At 43.6% G+C, this 20,081-nt stretch overlaps 1 protein-coding gene across 3 annotated transcripts in view; it reads right to left on the bottom strand.

Annotated features, from left to right (window-relative positions):
- ACO1 (aconitase 1) overlaps window positions 1-20,081 on the bottom strand; it is a 59,739-nt gene that overhangs the window by 27,879 nt on the left and 11,779 nt on the right. For all 3 annotated transcript variants that reach the window (XM_070495567.1, XM_044756536.2, XM_070495566.1), the window contains exons 3-7: window positions 10,365-10,483; window positions 9,128-9,296; window positions 7,692-7,829; window positions 322-391; window positions 8-191 (exon numbers count right to left, since the gene is read on the bottom strand). In XM_070495567.1, coding sequence (XP_070351668.1) covers window positions 8-191; window positions 322-391; window positions 7,692-7,829; window positions 9,128-9,296; window positions 10,365-10,461 — 658 coding nt within the window. In that variant the 5' untranslated portion in view covers window positions 10,462-10,483. The remainder of the gene's footprint in view (window positions 1-7; window positions 192-321; window positions 392-7,691; window positions 7,830-9,127; window positions 9,297-10,364; window positions 10,484-20,081) is intronic.

Below are 20,081 nucleotides of genomic sequence, written 5' to 3'. Positions count from 1 at the left end.
CACTCACCCCAACCGAGAACGCCCAAACCGTCAATCATGGTCGTGTGCGAATCCGTGCCCACAAGGCTGTCTGGGTAATAATAGCCATCCTGGTCAAATACCACTCTTGCCAAATACTCCAGATTCACCTGGTGGATGATTCCTGAGCCAGGGGGAATAATCCGCATGTTGTGAAAAGCCTGAGAACCCCACTAGGATCGAGAAATGGGAAGAACATTATGAATGCCTGGCACACCAGTCCGCAGCCCATCTCCTTGGCACCTCTCCCTCGTACTCCACATCCGCAAAGAACCAGCCAAGGGAAGCAAACCCCGCCCATACCTTTAAAAATTCAAATCGTTCTCTATTTCTCTCAAATTCCAAGTCTTGATTCTTCTGTAAACTGTCTGTCCTGTCAGAGAGAAAAACTAAATGTATAAATTTTAAGGCTTAAAATGTCACTGGTCAGACTTATTGGTGATGAGTAAACAAAATGGCAATTTCATCCGCAGGGTTGCTGGGTGGTATTATGCATTCGTCACACGGGAAAGGAGAGGTAATTAGTGAAAGTAAAAAGAATAATGATTATTTGGATCAAGTGACTCCTACAGTGCGTTTAAACATGGTGGGTAGAAAACATTAAGTGAACTCAAGTTAAAACGAAACTGATTGTAAAGTCTGACTCCTAGGAACAGACTCAAGACATTTCCGACGGCGACGGCAGCTGAGACATTTAAAGAACCCTTGATTCTGCTCTTCTTTCTCGTCCACACCTTGTCATAACACCCCTCTGAGCACAGCCGTGTCTGGGCTGGCATTTTCATCTGTTTCTGTTGCAGATGGGGAAGCAGCGATGCCCAGAGGGACGGGCATTTATAGAACCACAATCTCCTATCTTTCAGACAGAGGTTCATGAGGCGGATGGTGCCACCCAAGAATAACTGCAAAGCCCAGATTACATGCTGAGGTTTACTCCAGGTCATTCAGTCCCCCAGGAATGACACAGGCAATGCAGGGCACAAAGAAGCTTTCCCAGAGTTTTTATTATGAAACTACATTATTTTGAGGCTAGGTGGAATAGGTCATAGTCACAGCTCTGCCAGCTCAGCACACAGAAGGTGCTTACAAACTGTATCACAGACAGAGTGAACATAGGAAAAGATAGTAAAATGAACAGCTAAGACCCAGGTAGACTTCATTAGTTGACACTAAACACTCATTGAGGTTACTAGGAACCAGACACTATTTTAAAGGCTTTACATTTATTTTTTCATTTAGTCTCCATAACAACCCTTCGAGTTAGGTGCAGCTAATATCCATATTTTTCAAAAGAGGAAGCTGAGACCCAGAGAAGGTGAGAAGCCTGCTCAGCACCACACAGCTGTAAATGGTGGAAGTGGAACTGAAACCCTGGCAGTCTGACTCCAGAGTTGATGCTCCGAATCCCTACAGATACTGCCTCCCTGAAGCAGGAGTGACAGAAACTGTAGGAGTAATGAGGGCTGTGGTAGTAACTGCCACTTCTGCGATAATAATAACAGCAGGGCTAAAGTGCAAGATCACGTCACAGACTCTAAGCTTTACACACACAAGCTCATTCAATCACCACAACAACCCCTCGCGTAGGGACTACTGTCACCCCAATGTAAAGAAGAGGAAGCGGAGGCACAGAAAGATGAGATAACTTGTCCAAGGTCAGATGCTTGTCACCTGAACCCAGGTCTGTCTGGGCCTGGAGCCTCTACCTTGATCTACATAGACCACCTGGGGCCACCTGCCGGGAACACAACGGTACAAGAGCAACAGCGTGTGCCCTCCCACCTGGAGCCCAGAGCCCGGGGAGAGGACAGAGGAGCAAGCATGTGATGCTAAGAATGTCATGATACGGGAAGAAGAGGTACCAAAGGGCCACAAACTCAGACCAGGGAGTCAGGGATGCTGTCCAGAAGGAAACGACAGCAACGTGGTGTGAAGGGTGAGGGAGAGTCTGCCAGACAAAAAGGGGTAGGCAATCCTTGGGCAGAAAAGGACTAGAGGCACTGACCATTTACTCTACACAAACCACCGTCAGTCACCAAGCTGCGTTCTTCCTTTTCCTCTTGATGTGAATATTCTCCAAGACAAGTGTCAGCTGCTTTAATGGAATCAGTTCCCGAGAGTGCCTTAGAGCAGGAAGCACAACCTAGAGCTCAGGGACCACGTCCGGCCCAACAACTGTATATGTCTGGTCCTTGAGCAAAGGATAATTTTTACATTTTTAACAGTTTACAAAAAGAAGAGTACGTGAACAGAGACAGTACATGGCCAGCAAAGCCTAAATATTTACCATTGGCCCTTTACAGTGAAAATTTGCCCATCCCTGATGCGGAGAATGAACGTCTGTGAATGTGTCTATGTGTTAGAGAAAAGCAAAAGGAAGAAAGAGAAAGGAGAGAGCCTGCTCTGGTGGAGCAGGGCTGACCCGCATGAGCAGAGCCTCTGGACCCGAGGCAGCTCTTCCTCAAGGTACTCGTCTCCGCCTTCTCACCAAGACACTGAGGGCTCCTCCCTCCCGTTCCCACCTGCCTCTTCCAGTCCAGATCCATACTCCCAATGGATCCTGGGCCTCTGCATCAGAAACACCTCGGGCACCACAAACTCAACAGGTCAAACCCTAAGGCGTGACTTTCCTTCCTAAATCTCTTCCTCACCGCCATCTGTCCATATCTCACCTAACGACCTCCTCTCCTGCCACTCAGCACCGACAGCTCTTGAAGCGCCTATTCCAGAGACAGCCTCCTAGCTGGTTTCTCTGTCAGTCTATTCAACCTGTCTTTTGTGCTGTCGCCAGAATCAGTTTTCTTCAATACAGATCATCGTGACCCATCTTGAGTCCGCCAAGGGCTTCCCATTTTCTAAACAAAGTACAAATCCCTTGTCTTAGAAAACAAAGTCCTTCACTTTGACCTCAAACTTCCTCTATAAAGCCCTCTTTTCTCCTCCAGTCCAAACTGTCAGCTTCAGCCAAACTGTTGCCCTCGGACTGTCCGCAAGCCCCACTTTCCCCAAGCCTCTGCCCACTCGATTCTCTCCACGTAGAATGCCTCTTCCAGTGCTTCTCTCTTTGGTAAACACCCTTTAGGACCGAGATCCAGTGATTCTCCTTGAAGGACCCTCCAGCGCTCCAAGTCGGGATGACGTGCCTCTTTCTCTGTGGGTGCTCCACTTACCAACCGCATAAAAGCTGTGTTCATTAACTCTCTGGTCTTCGAAACTAATCTGTTTCTTAAATACCGGTACACAATAGATCTGTTAAATGGATTTAATTTAAAAAAAAAAGGAAGGTGTCTTGGAATACTATTCTTAATCATGTGCAGCCCTGCCTCTGCTGCCCCCATCTCTTCTCCTCTCCTCTGGGCATTTGTGGACTCCCAGTCATTACCCCTTGTTCTCTTGCCTCCAGCACCAGAAGATGTCAGAGCTTCTCAGAGCAGAAGCAGGGTTGGAAGGCGAACATTTACCCCAGAGAGCCCTGGAACATCAGTTTGATGTAAACAACATATTCACAGGACAAACAAACGCCAGGAATGCGTAGTCTGTTTTAAGATACCTATATTTCGAGTAAAAATCTATTTACTCATTAAAACAAAACATCCTTTATGCCAACCTGGGCTCAACTGACTTAGTTCTAGATATTGGAATGAATAAACAGACTTAGAATTTGGATTTTTCCACCACTTAGAACTTTCCTAAATTGACCCAATCTGGTGAGCTTTTAATAAGGTCTCTGAATGCGAATGGCCTCACAGACTAAAGAGGAAATTTCTCCTTAGTTACATAATTTGAATTCAGATTTGGACATAGTTCAAAGTTTCTGAGTGTTACATTTAATGGTACTCCAGAAAGTTACAAACGGTATTTACAGAGGAGATAGTTTTCATACTCATGAAACCTGGTCAAAAATCATTATGATATTCTTGTTGGGATAAAAAGAAAAGGTTATTTCTGAGATAACTTTGTAAACATTACAATAATGCATTAGTTATATCCTCATTTCCTAGAGATGGTGCGAGGCCAATTAATATTATTCACACCAGACAAAGAGCTTGGGAATACTTTAACTGAGACAATTTATCATCCCACCACTCCTTCCCCAATTTTCCCAGTTCATTTCTGGAAACAGCTGGAAATAAGCCTACCGCACAGAGTTTCACAAAAGTTGAGACATATCACATGTAATTCCTTACAAAAATGAGGAAAGAGACTGGGAGGTCAAATTGCGAAACCAAACTCAAGAAATAAAAACAAAACACCACCAACGAAAACACTTCTAACAAAAGTGTTCTCTTTAATTACAAAAAAGAGAAAAAAAGTGCCTGCGAGATCTGGATATCAACTTGGATGAAAGTTCACCTCTGGACTTTGCTATTTTCATAACAATATTTTCAGTGCTACAGTGTAATGAAAAAGGTCCATAAAAAACTGAAACCAGAGTTGACGGATGTCAAGGTTTAAAGAGGGGAAAAAAAATCACAGTGAACTTGGTGATGACCTAGATTCATTTAACTGTTTAATTGTTAGGAGGTCTTTGAATTTTGACTCAAAAGACTTTCGACATTGAAACAATTATAATTCTGTCTCCAACAATACTTCCGCCTCCCGGGCCAGAGAAATGTAGGCAAATTATCAACGACAACGAGCATGTCCAAGAAAGATAAAGTCGCCCATGATTTTGTGAGGCTACTTTTCTTACTTCTGAAGTGCAACTTTAGGAACTATCCTTATTCTCAAACAGGATAACATTTTGTGTATATATTTTTAACTCTTCTCTTTGAAACCAAAACGTTAAATTGAGCTCATGTGATTTAAGGGGGAAAAAACAGACACGTTGCCTAAGGAAAGGTTTAGAGTCCCAAGGAAAGGGAAGAGCCGGCAAATATCCGGTCTGTTTGTCCAAGAACCGTCAACTCAGGGGACAAAGCCGACTTCTTGTTACCCTGAATTTACCCGGTTTGGATACTGGTGACATTAATTTGAGAAAGACTAGTTTCTACATTTCCCTTGAGGCTGTATGGAACCCATTTAAATCCCCAAGGAAGCAAATAAAGGCTTTTTTCCCCTTTGAATGGTTTGTTTCATATTCCTAAATGACTTATTATAAAAACAATAGCTTCTTCTTCTAAAAATAAAGGACAGTTACAATCCCAGAGATGATCACTTGGCAGTCTGGTGCCTCTCTTTCCAATCCTTCAGTCTCTGCCTGACTTTTCACCTGCTGAGGTCACTCGGTCCATGTAACTTAGAGCCACTCACCAAGCTATGACACGAGCGTGCTCCAAGGGTTACTAAGGACATCAACAATATAACTGTAAAGGTTCCTAATAATGCCCTTTAAGGATGTACCATAATTTAATAAATCATTCTCCTTTCTTGGACATTTAGAATGCTTCTAAGTTTTCATTATTATAAATAATATTTTAAAGAACACTCTTTAGTCATTAAGCTTTTCTGAATCTCAGATATCTATAGATATCTATTAAAGGGTGTACTTACAAGTGGAAATTCCGGGACAAAGGCTACAGCACTTTCTAAAGTTCTTTTTTTTTTTTTTTTTGAAAGATTGGCACCTGGGCTAACATCTGTTGCCAATCTTTTTTTTTTCTTTTTTTTTTTTCTGCTTTATTTCCCAACCCGCCCCCGCCCCCCAGTACATAGTTGTATATCTTAGTTGCAGGTCCTTCTAGTTGTGGGATGTGGGATGCTGCCTCAACGTGGCCTGACAAGCGGTGCCATGTCCGCGCCCAGGATCCGAACCCTGGGCCTCCGCAGCGGAGCACGTGAACTTAACCACTCGGCCACGGAGCCAGCCCCCTAAAGTTCTTAATATCTACTGCTTTCACCATTTCTAATTTGCAGTGCAACCAGCAGTGTGCAAAAGTGTCCCCTCACAACACCTCTAGCATTAGTAATGTTTACTTTCTAATCTTAACTCTCTTGATAAGAGAAAATGGCATCTCAAGGATTTAATTCACTTTTTCATTACTTGTGAGGCTGAAAAGGCTTTATATATTGTTTACTATTTGTATTTCTGTTTATTGTGAAATGCCCACTTCCTCTGTCCATTTATCTGCTGGGTCTCACTATATTTCTAAATAGATTATACACACTCTTTATATCTTAAGGATATTAACCCTTTGCCATATTTATTGCAAATACTTTTCAAGTTATTTCCTGTCAATTTTGAAGTCATTAAATCTATCGATTTTTTTTTTTTTCCTTTTTGCTTCATTCATTGCTTCTGAATTTAGCAAGGTCTTTCTCATCAAGACATTTGACACAAATATACTTAAATTTTCTTCTAAATTTTTGTGTGTGTGTGTGAGGAAGATTGGCCCTGAGCTAACATCTGTTGCCAATCTTCATCTTTTTGCTTGAGGAAGATTGTAGCTGAGCTAACATCTGTGCCAATCTTCCTCTATATTACGTGGGATGCCACCATAGCATGGCTTGACAAGTGGTGATAGGTCTGTGCCTGGGAGTTGAACCTGCAAACCGTGAACCACCAAAGCAGAGTGCACGAACTTGATCATTATGCCACCAGGCTGGGCCCTCTTCTAAATTTTTTGATGATTCAATTTGTATAATATGAATGCTTCAATTCATATGAACTGCTCCCTCCACCAAACAATTAATTTCCCCAGCACTGTGTGCAGAACAGTTATTTGTTTCTCCACTGATAGTTGATGATAACTTTACTTAGTTATGCTTCTAGATTAAGACTCCAGCCTCCTAGCAGGACCTTGTTACCCTCCCTGTATCCAAACCCTGTGTGTAACCTTGCAGTCACTTCTACAAGAGATGGAGTGCCCTCCCTGTCCCCTGACAGTTTGTTTGACTGCGTGACTTTGCTTTGATTAATATCATTGTGAACGGAAGTGATCCTATGCCAGTCCTGTTCTAGGCCTCAAGAGAGATGGCCCTCTTGCCCTCTTGGGCCTCTGTAATCACTAGATAGCTGCTTTCTCCTTCAGCCTGAGCCCCAAAAGAAACACACCTGGACCGGAGGTGTGCCAGCTGCCCAGTGGACGAGCAGGGCAGTGTAAACAGTTACCCCAGCCACTGCGGCACTGACTGCCCTCAGCCTAGATCAGTCGACCTCCCAACCAACTTGTAGATGTGTAAGAGATAAATTTTTATTGTCGACTGTCTCTAAGATTTTAGAGTTACTGGTAGGATTTTGGCAGGAAAAGAGAAGCAGATACTGTAAACAACAGAAGAAGGAGCAAGGGAAAAAAAGGGATAGGCAATATGGAAACCCACATGGAGACGAAGAGTTAGCTAGATATGAAATGGTTACTGGGGATCAAAAAAGGAATAAGGCTCCAGGAGTTAAAAAACCCCAAACTCTTTCAAAGTCAAACACATATTTGTCTTGACAAGCTCTCATGGCAAAAATTTATGTGTTTTTCACCCAGACTTCAAGTGGGATTTAAACACAGGTTGCTCCCGCCCAAGAAGTAAAAAAAAAAAAGAAAAAAAAACTGTTTTAAAAGTTCACCGCCCCGACCCAAAAAAGTCTTCACTGGAAAATATATATTAAGTTTGAGTTTTCCTGAATATAGCTTTTAAAGATTTTCCTCTTTTATTTAGCTACGTACACACACACACAAAAGACTTGCACTCCAAGACTTTGCACAAAGCAAAAAAGCCAAGTATTCATCTTAATCTCTCACCTTCTGTTGAAATCAACCTGGATGGAATGATCAATCACAAGATCAGCAGGACAGACAGGGTTTATTTTCTCTGGGTCTCCTCCTAACTTTTTCACAGCATCACGCATGGCAGCAAAGTCGACCACAGCTGGCACACCCCTAAGAAAAGAGAGAATTGAGCAGAAAACAAATCTGTTAAACACATGTAACTGAAATGTTTAGCTTTTGCCTCCATTGCTGATATTGGCAATGGGACTGTCTCATCAGTGGAGCTAAGAATGGATGACTTAGACAAGTGAATGTTTCTAAGCACATTTCCCTGAGCAGACATCATGTAGGCAGTCAGTGCCATGACTGAGTGGTTGGTTTGTACGCATCTTCATCACTGCATTAAAGTTAACAAGAGGCCGGCCTGGTGGCATAGTGGTTAAGTTTGCGCACCCTACTTCTGTGGCCCAAGGTTCACGGGTTCAGATGCGGGCATGGACCTACACACTGCTCATCAAGCCATGCTGTGTCCCACATATAAAACAGAGCACAGATGTTAGCTCAGAGACAATCTTCCTCATGAAAAAAAGAGGAAGATTGGCAACAGATGTTAGCTCAGAGGCAATCTCCCTCACGAAAAAAACCAAAAACCAAGAAAAAAAAAACCCAAAACCCAAAACTTAATAATGAATAGGGTCTAAATAGAGATACTGTGGGAAAGCTGGCACTTAAAAACTCTGGAGCATTTTCTTGCCACGACTATTTCCCACCACAGAGTGAGGTTTCAAAGACCTGCAGAAGACAGATGGGTGACACCTTCAACTTCAGAGAAAATTTAAGTTGGTTTTTTATGATATAACTTAGAAAAGTAGGCTGTGAATCAAATTTATATTAAGTCAAGACTTTCTTTTCATTATGTTAGAGGATAAAATTAGGTGATCTTCCTCAAGGAAAATGAAGTTTGGTCTCCAGAAGGAATAAAATTACATTTTAAAGCGGAAAGTTTGTGTCTCAAAAAAAGAGGCTGTGATGGAGCAAAGATTCCTGGGAAGAGCAGCATGTAAGCTGAGGCTTAATGGTGACAGGTCAGGCCTTGTGAACTACGCATCTTCTCCCCGCAGGGGACAACACAGCTACCTTCTGACGACAGCTGTTTGAAATCTGGCTCCTTGGGTGATAGGACTTGGGGAGAAAAGATTCTGTGGTAGCTCCACTCTGTGCTGTTTCTTTCACCTTGAGCTAGGGTACTCAGAAGTAGGATCTTCAAGACCAAAGACAATGGCCTTTGCCTTTGGAAAATGTGGATTTGTCTGAGGCAATCTCTTGCTGCCAAGGATACGAGCTCCCTTTTGTTTTCAAAAGTGTCTGGATATTGGGTGATAAACGATACAGTCATGGTGTGTGTGTGCTTTCTTTAAAGGCTGAGAGGGGAGGCAGTGAAAAGGAGAGTGAAGTGACGTTAGGCTCACGTAAAGTCCTGCAGGATGACGCGGGCAGGCTTGAATGGTACTTCTATGTTCTTGTGCTGCGTGACATTCCAATCTAGGATATTTTCAATGTCATTTTTCTTCACCAAAAATTGATCACAGTTCCGAACAGCTGCCTCCAGGAGAACTCTGATAGAAAACGGTAAGCGTCCTAGGAGTAAAGGAGAAAGCGTAACAAGACAAACAAAAACCATAAGGCACTTGATTATAAGAGCTCTTTAAAGCCAGTCTACGTGAACTTGATACTAGGCATGAGACTAGTCTTCCAACAGGGAAAGAGGGTAAACTTAAACTGATCTCAACAGTTTAAAATATAAGGATACTGAATGGGTTTAAGAGACATTCAGTTCTAGAAAGTACCCACAGACTGGGCAAAAGTAAAATACCACAGTTAATGCTTTCATAACGAATGGGTGCCTTGCCTTGGATTCCTGTTGCAGAGCTTTCCTTAAGACATCATGAAAGAAATCAGTCCAGATAGCTACTGTATTATGTGTTACCAAGTAACATACACACACACACTACTTTATACAAAAACTAGTGTTTAAGAAATGAGAAAGTAACTCCTTTATAATTATTGTAATGAAGATCAAAGTCATGTACATCTTCCAAAGGAAATAAAAACCTAAGTTCCATCTAGTATGGCCACTGGTAACTGGGGTTTCTAGGTTAAAACAATGGTAATTGATAAAAAAAAGTATTTTGTTTATTTATAAAAGAAATGTTCCATCCTGAAATTTGAAAATTATTCACCAATATTATCTGGAAAAGATAAGAGTACAAAAGTAGAAAAGCATAGGATTTGGAATAAAAAGATGTGTTTTCATCCTCTTCTGCCTCCCACGTGGTCTCATGTCTTTGCCCCTCTGTGGGCCTCTGCTTCCTCCTGACTTCTTACATTTTATAAACATGACCTCATAGGGTTGTTATGTAGATTAAATGATATAATACATATGTACAAACACTCTCTATACTATAAAGTGTTATACGAATGTTACATGAATATGATCATTATTATCTACTTAAAAATGAGCAGTGTAAGAAAGGTGGGTGTGTGTGAGTTGGTGTGTTTGTGTGCTTAATCCAAGACCATTCAGCCCTTCTCGACCACTTCCTCTTCCAACTCTCCTACAGGCTAGTTAATTACATGGCTTAATTATCAAGCAAGTGAGATGCCAGTTGCTGTCAGAGCCAGTACAGCATAGAGCCATGTGCCTACCATATCTTGAATCCTTCAATTTATTCAAGTTGAAGAATTTCTTTTCTGGTTGTGCAGGATCCAAGGGTTCAGCAAGGTGTGCAAATGGGTTGCTCATGATTCCCGCTGGCCTCGTGTCTCTGAAAAGGAAAGAGAACATTTAATTTCTACTCTCAAACCTGGACCTCATTTATTCTGGTAAGCGTTTTCCCTCTTTCACAATTATGGCACTCCTCCAATTTCAAAGTAGGGGATTCAAATATCTTGAATACAAGAATGATATTCTTAGCGAATAAAATGCGCTCCTGTGAAGCCACTGTGAAAGTGAGAATTTACCTCTTAAGAAAGCATAAAATCCCAAATTTCTTTTGTCTTATTTCTGACAACTTTCCAGCATTCTTCTACTGATGAGATGTAGGAAGAAGGGAAAGGAAGGATGTGTGTCATGGTAAATCCTGAATATAGGAACAGACCTGTGAGCTGGACTCACATCTTGCTTGATGGGAGGTAGGAGGTCCATAGCAGGCGACATTAGGAAATTGTGTAAAACGTGGACTCTGGAAGGGGGACCTGAAAGCAGCTGTTTTCTGTTGTAACAGTCTGTGCACCATTTTAAATAACTGTGTGAGTGAGAAGTCTTCCTGATTCACTTTCGCACATGGTAGCAATGGTGTGTTCACATCTTTCAGGTACCTTGTGTCGGCATAAAGGCCCAAACTCCCCAGATAAGTCTGGAGGGGACCCTCTCCCACAGCTCTGGGCAGGACTTCTTGTGAATCTTTTCATAAATTACAAGCGGTGAACAGGCAGAACACTGTTCCTGGCCTGCACCACACAGATAAAGAGCGATTTCAAACAACTTCACTACCACAACTGAGAGAAAAACACAGTGCAGTGGGGTCAGAAGACCAGCTCTCAAGTCCGACCCCTTGAGCAAAAATCCATTAATCAATCCTTCCCCCAAAGTCTTAACTTTTAGGTAAGAATAACAAGTTTTCTCTACTTCATCCAGGGCATTTCTGAGTAAATATTTAAATATTCAACATATTTTGGGGGTTTGTGGGATAAAAAGTTACAGTGGGCCTTGTCTCCACAGATGGCCAGTATCTTATCTTCACCAAGACACAAAAAGGACTGGTTCCTTAAAGAGGGACAGAAAGGGGACTCGAAGTCAAGACTGGGAGGAAGACTCAGATCTCATTGTGCATCCTTCCATGTTGTTTGCATTTTTAAACATGTATACATATAACCTTTTGAAAGCTGGTTAAAAGTTTAAAAGAAATAGATATTTGTACATCCGCTCTGCAGTGCTGGGTGGCTCTGGGGAGAGGCGTCGATTCAGAAGCAGCCCCCGCTTTCCTGGAGTGACCCATGTGGCAGGCAGCAGGACAAGCCAGACACCTGTAAAGGGCACAGGAGAACGCAGAGGCAGGTGAGGCCGTCTGCCCGCCGCCCTTGCTGCTGGGACCTGCTTTTCCCAGAGTCGCTCGGGGACTGGTGGTGGAGAGGGAAGGAATCTGACCCAATCTGGGCCAATCGACTTCCTTCTCTAGAAATTCTGGAACTGAAACTAAAAAAGGCTAGCAAGGGGCAGGGGAACACACCGTAACTGTGTTTACAAAAGCACGTGCTCTAAACCACTTGCACTAGAATTACTCGGGATCTCGTTAAAAATACAGATTCCTGAGCCTCACCCCTGAGCTGCTGAGGCAGAATCGACTGGGGAGGTGGCAGGGATCACAGTCTGTAATCTCCCAGGGGTTTCTAATGCTTGTCCGGTTTGAGAATTATTGCTGGACACTGTGGAGCGCTGGGTGAGGAACTCATGCCTCCTAATTCAGGGGGCAGGGAGGTACTCTGTGATGTGGATCAAGGCTGCCCTAGGTAGAGAAGCCCATGGCATCCTGGCCTACATGCCGATCTATATGACCAGATTCATATCTCAAGTTATATGATCACACAATAAGCACACCCCATCTGCACTGAAACCATTTAATGACTTTTTACATCACCTTTTCTTTTTCCAGTAAAAATAAGTCACGTACCCATGCCTTATAAATTTAGCCCTGACCCTCAACACATTGCAGCAGCAGCTCTGACTACCATGGGTCCTGTCCCCATGCAGCAGCTCTTCACTGCCCATGGGTCCTGTCCCCATGCTATTCCATACTATTCTCTAAATAAAAGAGCACTACTGGAGACCTTGAGAGTCCAAGAAATCTTTCTTTCGACTCTTCGGCTCACCGACCCCGCATCACTCTGGAAGGTGCACGTCTGAAAGGGGAGGGAATCACAACCAAAATGCCTCCGCGGGTCAGGAAGGGACCAGACAAGGGAAGCAGGCTGCACAGGGAGCAGCGGCCTGAGCAGCGTTTGCTGTCTAAGGGGCAGGACCACTGGCTCCAGCTGTGGGCTGCACGCAGGAATGCCCACCCAGCGGTGCAAATAGGTCATCCGGCTTTTCAGGCGAGGCTGGTCATCTGGATTTCTATATGAACGTCTGGGTGATTTATAAATGTTGCTAACTAAATTTTTCTAAACCACTGTGTGGGTCTGCAGCATGATGGCCAAGCTGAACACGCCGGGGGGGCCCTATCTGACCGGTGGACCACCAGCTTCCCATTTGTGTCCAACCTCGCCTGGCGGATGCTTCGAACTGGAGGAACGGCAGGGTAACCAGAGAGAGAAAACTCAGGTAGGAAAGCACGGAAAGGGAGCAGCGGAGAGGGAACCAGAGAGGGCAATGGGATGGAGGAAGCTGAAACAGAAAAGAAGAGGTAGACGGCTTACAGGCTGAGGAGACAAAATGTAGAGCAAATGGCTGCTGAGTGAACAGGGGATCGTCAAAGGGGAGAAGGAGCCCAACTGAACTCCAGGTGTGGAGGGTTGAAGGACATCAGGACTGCTGCGCGGGGAGGGGGTTGGAGACTGTAGCTTTAGTTTTTGAGGGGAGACTGCACATATGATGGAGTGCCACACAAATCCAAGAGACCTGTCATTCATCTCTACTCAAGAAGGGGCCAGTCAGGAGGAGAAACCTAGAAACACACCATCTAGTAAGAAACATGCCCGCCTGTCTGCAGAAGAAGTTTACAGACCTGTGGCTCAGAAGATAAGACTAACAATCCCACTGCCTGGAATTCTGAAGAGGATGTAAATTTAAAAGGCAACAATGTTACTCTCCCTTTGGTTTGTCACCGATGCCACTGCCCCTACAATTCACTTTTCCAACCCCAACCATAGCAACTCAACAGGAAAACGGCTGTTCAGCCTGCCTGGAAAATGGATCAGCTGAAGTGGCTCCTAACAGGCTGTAGGACAGTTCAGATTCTCTGCAGCCAGGGGAGGTGGTGGAACGCCTTTGCAGAACGGGGCAAGGCGGCTCATTGACATCTTTAAAAAGTCTTAAGTCGGGGCTGGCCTGTGGTCGAGTGCTTAAAGTTCTGCAAGCTCTGCTTCGGTGGCCCGGGGTTCATGGGTGCGGATCCTGGGTGTGGACCTACTCCACTCATCAGCCATGCTGTGCAGGCATCCCACGTACAAAATAGGGGAAGATTGGCACAGATGTTAGCTCAAGGCTAATCTTCCTTACCCCTCTCACCCCCCAAAAAGAAAGTCTTCAGTCTCTGAATCATCCCGATCTCTGTGTCAGGCCCTAAAGCAGCTAGGTGCCCCAAGTTTGCCAAAATTCTATGGCTAAGCCACTTGCAACTTGTACCCATATTTGCCGTTATGCGGGGAGCACGAAATGTGTCAGTTTACTTCTCCATAGCTCACAAATGCCCTGGGCATCATTTCGGAAGCCTCCCACAATGCCCACCACCCTACAAATCCAGCTGGTATTTCAGGATGGATCTAGTGACCAATGTGGCTCCCATAGAAAATGCTGATGGAAAGCTCTACTGTGTGCCTCCCCTGCCCTTGGGGACCAGGTAACTGTCTAATGTCACTAGATAATGAAGCAAATTCTACTTGTAGAAGTCAGAGGAAAGAGGAACCAGTTACTAATTACTGAGTACCAGACCATGCCAAGAGCTCGATACCATCTTCTCCTAACTCTGGCAACTCTCGCCCCAAGGCAAAGCCTATCATTATTCCCATCTGACATCTGAGGAAACTGCAGCTCAGAGGGATGGGAAAACTTGCCTAAGGGCATACAGCTGGTAAGAGGTGCAGCTGGATGTTGAATTCTAGCTCTTTCCACCTGCCCCACACCCGTCTCTCCATGTGCAGCAACGTCTTTCTGAAGATGATGCTGGCTGGAGGTCACCAACCGACCCCCAGAGATGGTAAAAGCTGGAGGAGACTCAGGCATATGAGAAATCCTTGCGTAAGACTCAGCTCTGAATACTGGAGTTGCTGTTACTTCTCTCCATGGGTCACTCTGCACCTGGGTGGGAGCCAGGCATTGACTGTCACATGTCCCCTGCCACTTGTTACTGAACCACAGGTCACTGGAAAGCAACAGCAGCTGTGTTTTGGCAATCAGAACTGGTTTTGCTTGGGAGTTGGGAAACAGCCCCTCCATAGAAAGCCTGGAAGGCTCTGGAAATTGAGCCACTCCAAGGTTCACTCGGACTGTCGCTCTTGTCTCAAACTCCCTTTCAGGAGTTACCAGTGCTTTGGTCTTCTCAAGAGAAAGCCAAAAACAACTGCGTCCCAAGGAGGGTGCTTCAGAACAGTCCAGATGCAAAGCAGAATTGAGGCATTGTGAATGCTTCCCAGGTCTGCCCTACTCTGGCCAGAATCCTACCCCATTGCCAAACCTTGAGTATCACCACGGGTCCTGCAGACTCCAAAATCATCCCAAGACCTGGGTTTTGTCTGGGAACCCCACCAACGGCCCAGGGAGCCCTGCCTACTCCCCCAGACCCCACTGTTTCAATTCCCTGTCTTGACCCCCATGCCCCCTGCCCGCTGCTTCGTTCCTGCCTTTTTTCTCTTTTATCTACCCCCATTCAATACTAATAAAAGAAAGGAACAAGCAGAGAGAGTCAGTGTGGGCTTTTTATGAGAGGGTGGAGTATTATCCTAGTTTTTTCTTTTCTGGAAGGGGGAAGAGTTAGTATACATGGAAATATGTCCACGTGCTGCCTTTTCTGTTCCACAGAATAAGATAGTACTACATGGAGGCAAAGGCAAAGGAAAAAGGAAAAGAAATTTAAAAAAAAAGAAAGGAAGGAAAGAAGGGGAAGTGATAGCCTCTGAGCAGCATGGTTGGAGCTCACCCAGAACCTGTCCTTCCCGCATGCTTGCTTTCAGAATGTTAGCACTGCGGACCCTTCTCCGTGGACCCTTCTCTGTGTCCCCTTCTTCATCCAGTAGGACATGTGAACCGCTCTTGCACAAAAGGAATCCAAATAGAGACACTTGTACTGTATCTGGAACCCTTCACCGCACCTAATTCACATTCTGAAAGTCAAGAGAGTTATTTGGTAGAGAAACAGTGTCTTTCAAAGCTAACCCGTCCTGAAATACCAGCTGGGTGACTTGTATAATGTCACGATCCCCATAGGTGCACTTTGTGCATGGAAGAGAGGGGGTGGGGAAGGAGTGCTGAACACTAGATTTTTAAAATAAATCACTAAAAATACCAACTATTAGGGACAGGCAGGCAGATCAGATTTAACAAATGAACCATGCTCCCAGCGAAAAGGTGGAGGAGTTCAGAGCTGGGGTTCTCCCGCAACCACAAACAGTCTTGCTGCCAAGTGACCTTTGGCCTCAATTGAGGAGCTCTACAGGAGATGTGGAGAGGCACCTTCACGTGTACAGACACTGCACGCGGCATTACCCCATCACCACGCCCTCGGGACACCTTGACCTTCGATGCTAAGGCAGCAATGAGCCAGAATCAGAGAGTGTTGAGCCTTCTGCAAAAACTTAGAGATCACGTAGCATTCCCGGCTGAGGAAACAGAGGCCCTGAAAAAGAAAGTGACTGACTGCTTGGGGTCACAGGACGTGTTAGTGGTGAACCAGGAAGAAAATACAGCTGATTCTCCCTCCAATGAAAAGTAAAATTTCCAGCAAGGGGAAAAAAAAATGCTTAAAATCCTTCAAAAGTAGAGTTGAAAAAGTCCCACTTAAGCATATCACAGTCTTCTGGCACTTCTTTTTTTATTTTTTGACTCAATTATTTTACTGAGGTCACATTGGTTTATAACATTGTATCAATTTCAGGTGTTACATCATTATATTTTAAATATTTAAATATCATATAAATATCATTTTTGCCTCCGTATAGACTGCATTGTAAAACCACACATCTGTGGACAGCTAATCTTTGACAAGTGAGCCAAGAACATACAAGGGAGAAAGAAAAGTCTCTTCAATAAATAGTGTTGGGAAAGCTGGGCAGCCATGTGCAAAAAAAAGTAGACCGCTATCTTACACCATACATAAAATTAACTCAAAATGGATTAAAGACTTGAATGTAAGACCTGAAACCACAAAACTCCTAGAAGAAAACAAAGGCAGTATGCTCTTTGACATTGGTCTTAGCAGCATCTTTCTGAATACCACGTCTCTTCAGGCAAGTAAAACAAAAGAAAAAATAAACAAGGGGGACTACATTAAACTGAAAAGCATCTGCACAGCAAAGGAAACCATCAACAAAAGAAAAAGACAACCCACCAACTGGGAGAAAATATTTGCAAATCATCTATCAGATTAGGGGTTAATTTCCAAAATATACAAAGAACTCATACAACTTGACAACATAAAAATGAACAACCAGATCAAAAAATGGCTAAAGGATCTGAACAGACATTTTTTCCAAAGAAGATATACAGATGGCCAACAGGCATATGAAAAGATTTCAACATCATTAACTATCAGGGAAATACAAATCAAAACTACAATCAGATATCATCTCATGCCTGTCAGAATGGCTATTAATAAAAAGACAAAAAATAACAAGTGTTGGAGAGGATGTAGAGAAATGGGAACCCTCATACATTGCTGGTGGGAATGCAAACTGATGCAGCCACTATGGAAAACAGTACGTAGATTTATCAAAACATTAAAAATAACAAAACCATATGATCCAGCTATTCCATTTCTGGGTATTTATGCAAAGAATATGAAAACACTTTTAGTGTTTTTGTGAGTTAGTTCTATAATCATTTACTGAAACTTCCAGGTAGTTCAGAATTCCAGAGAACTGAGTAACAGCTAAACTTTGGGAAAACAACTTATGGTTAAGTTTTAACAATCTGCCCTGGGTGACTAGTTTATTCCAAGAGAGGCAGAGGAGTAAAGCTAAATCAATTTTATCACTATAAATATCAAACATACAATTCTTTACTCAGATCTAACATAAGAAATGTGAGCAAAGACTCACATTCAGTGATATAAGTGAAATAGAAAAAGTTGCAGAACAATATATATACTAGAATCTAAGTCAAAAAACTTCAAGACTATTAGTGTAAATTCATTCATACACACACACCCCACTGTATATGTAAATGAATACAAAAAAGAATGCTATAAAGTTAACGATGATTGTCCCTAAGTAGAAGAAAACATTGCATAAAGAGGCGGCTTTAACTTTTTGTTACATGCCTCTGAATAGAATCCATATTCTATTTTCTGTAAGCACGCATTCATTTATTACTTACTTTTTAAAAAGTTGGAGAAATCATTTTCAATTCGTACATAAGTATCGATAGAGGATATTCCCTATGGGAAGCAACAGTGTCTCTATAAAACGAGAACTTGACATTTTTGGCAAAGTCTTTTGAAAGACCTTCCTGGAACTACAATGCATAGTTCTTTCTTTAATAATATCTGATGAGGATTTATTTAAAAGTAAATTTGTGACTATTACTCTTTAGATAAACCCACTTTGCTCCCAAAATATGTCCTTCATTATCCACCAATGACGTGAGATGGTTCTGAAGAGATGGTTCATATTTAACTTTAGACGGACAGCTCCGTAGCTTACACCAACCAAACACATCAATTCAAGCTGGACCCGCTCCTTCTCACCACCCTCCAGCCTTCTTCCTCACTCACCCCACTTCCTGTGAGTCTTTGCTCACACTTCTCCCCCACACCCCCCGCAGTCCCAGCAGGATACCAAACTTATAGCTGAACCACATCTTCGGCGGTGAGAATATTACACTAAGAAGCAGGTGCTCAGTGTAGGAGCCTTAGAAAACGCAGGCGAACAAAAGGAAGAAAACACCAGTCATCTGAAATAGCGTGGTTTGCAGCAGCATGTAACGTGGCTTTTAAATGTATTTGGATTTCTTAAAAAAATGGATTAGATCTCACATTGTTTTGCAAATCGCTTTCTTCAGTCAGCAATAGACCACAAACATCTTTATAGGGCCACCGTGATATTTTATATCACTTTTATCTAACCATAAAAAATCTATCATTGAGATACATAATAATTTACTTAAATCTCTTACTATTAAAATACTTGGGTTGTTTCCAAGTATTAACATTCAGACAACGCTGCAATCTTTTGTACACACTTCTTTGAGTAGATCCTTAATCCATTTCCTTAAAATAAATTCTTAGCTTTCAGTTCCTAGAAGGAGGACAGCTGGGTGGAAGAATTTGCATATCTCCATTTCGTTTCCCATCACCAGACTGCCCGGGACAGGCTGAACCGGTTTTATGACCCTTTTCTGAAGCGGCGAATGGAGGTGCCTACACCAGGCAACATAATTTGTTTTACCATTTGCTCAATCGAGAGATTAAAAAGCTAATCTTGGGCATCTCTTTAATTGCTAGTGAAGGTAAATACTTTTCCATCTGTCTGTTAGACACCTCAATTTCTTCTTTTGTAAATTGTCTGCCTGCCAGAGAGGCCAAACTGAGTGACACTAAGATGGCCTCTGGTGACCAAATGTTCTCATCTCCGAAGGACTTGACTGTGCTATTAATGTGGCTGAGACTCAGCTCTGTAACCCCGCAGAGGCAAGGACTGCCCTGGCCTCTGTCTCATCCTGAGATTTGCAGTCTGCAAGCCTCCTTTTCACATGAAGTCAGCCCTACAACCTGCTCTACAATCGGAACCCACGCTCGGGCGCATTGCAAATCTAGTTTGATTGCAGGGCTTAACTCCTGAGCAAATCCCCACTAGGGTCAGTGAGCTTTGCTATCTGTAACCTGGAGGGAACCTGCAAGCCCAGGCAGCAATCTTGCAGATGCGCTTCGTGAAGGTGACCGTGTACAGGGTAGGGCAGGACACCACTAACCCATCACTGCTGCTGGAAGACCGTCTCGGCCTGTACTCTCAGCTGACAGGCAATGCCACGCGAAGATGCTTATTTGGCACAGCCTGACTGGTAGAGCTGTTGGGAGTTGTCCAATGACTTTAGCTAAATGCCAATGGTCAGATAAAATAAGAGTCACCTCTTCAGGTCTCCCTCTAGCCTTTGGAGCATATAGACCAAGATTTAGCTCCTTCTGCTGTCAGAATTGAATCCTCTTAGGTTGTCTTAGGATAGAGAAAGAGGCATAGAAATGAATGGACCCTAAAACCAACCACAGGATTTCCCCGCTCCAGTAGGAAGGAGCAGAGGAGAGGAGTAACCCTGAGCCACAGAACTCCCACTGGCGATGGGGTGGGGAGGACAGAAGTGGTTTGTGGGGGGTGGGGTGGGGTGGGGAGTGTGCCTGTCAGTTTCCAGGAGAGCCTGTAGAGTCTGAAGGAGCTTTCAGGTGACAACTTGAGAACTGCCGCTCTACGGTCTTAAGTATAGACAGCACGTGCTCCCAA

The sequence above is a fragment of the Equus asinus genome, chromosome 23, assembly GCF_041296235.1.
Source record: "Equus asinus isolate D_3611 breed Donkey chromosome 23, EquAss-T2T_v2, whole genome shotgun sequence".
NCBI classification, from domain to species: Eukaryota; Metazoa; Chordata; class Mammalia; order Perissodactyla; family Equidae; genus Equus; species Equus asinus.
Note: the sequence above shows the minus strand (reverse complement) of the source record. Positions and strands in the feature narration are given on the sequence as shown.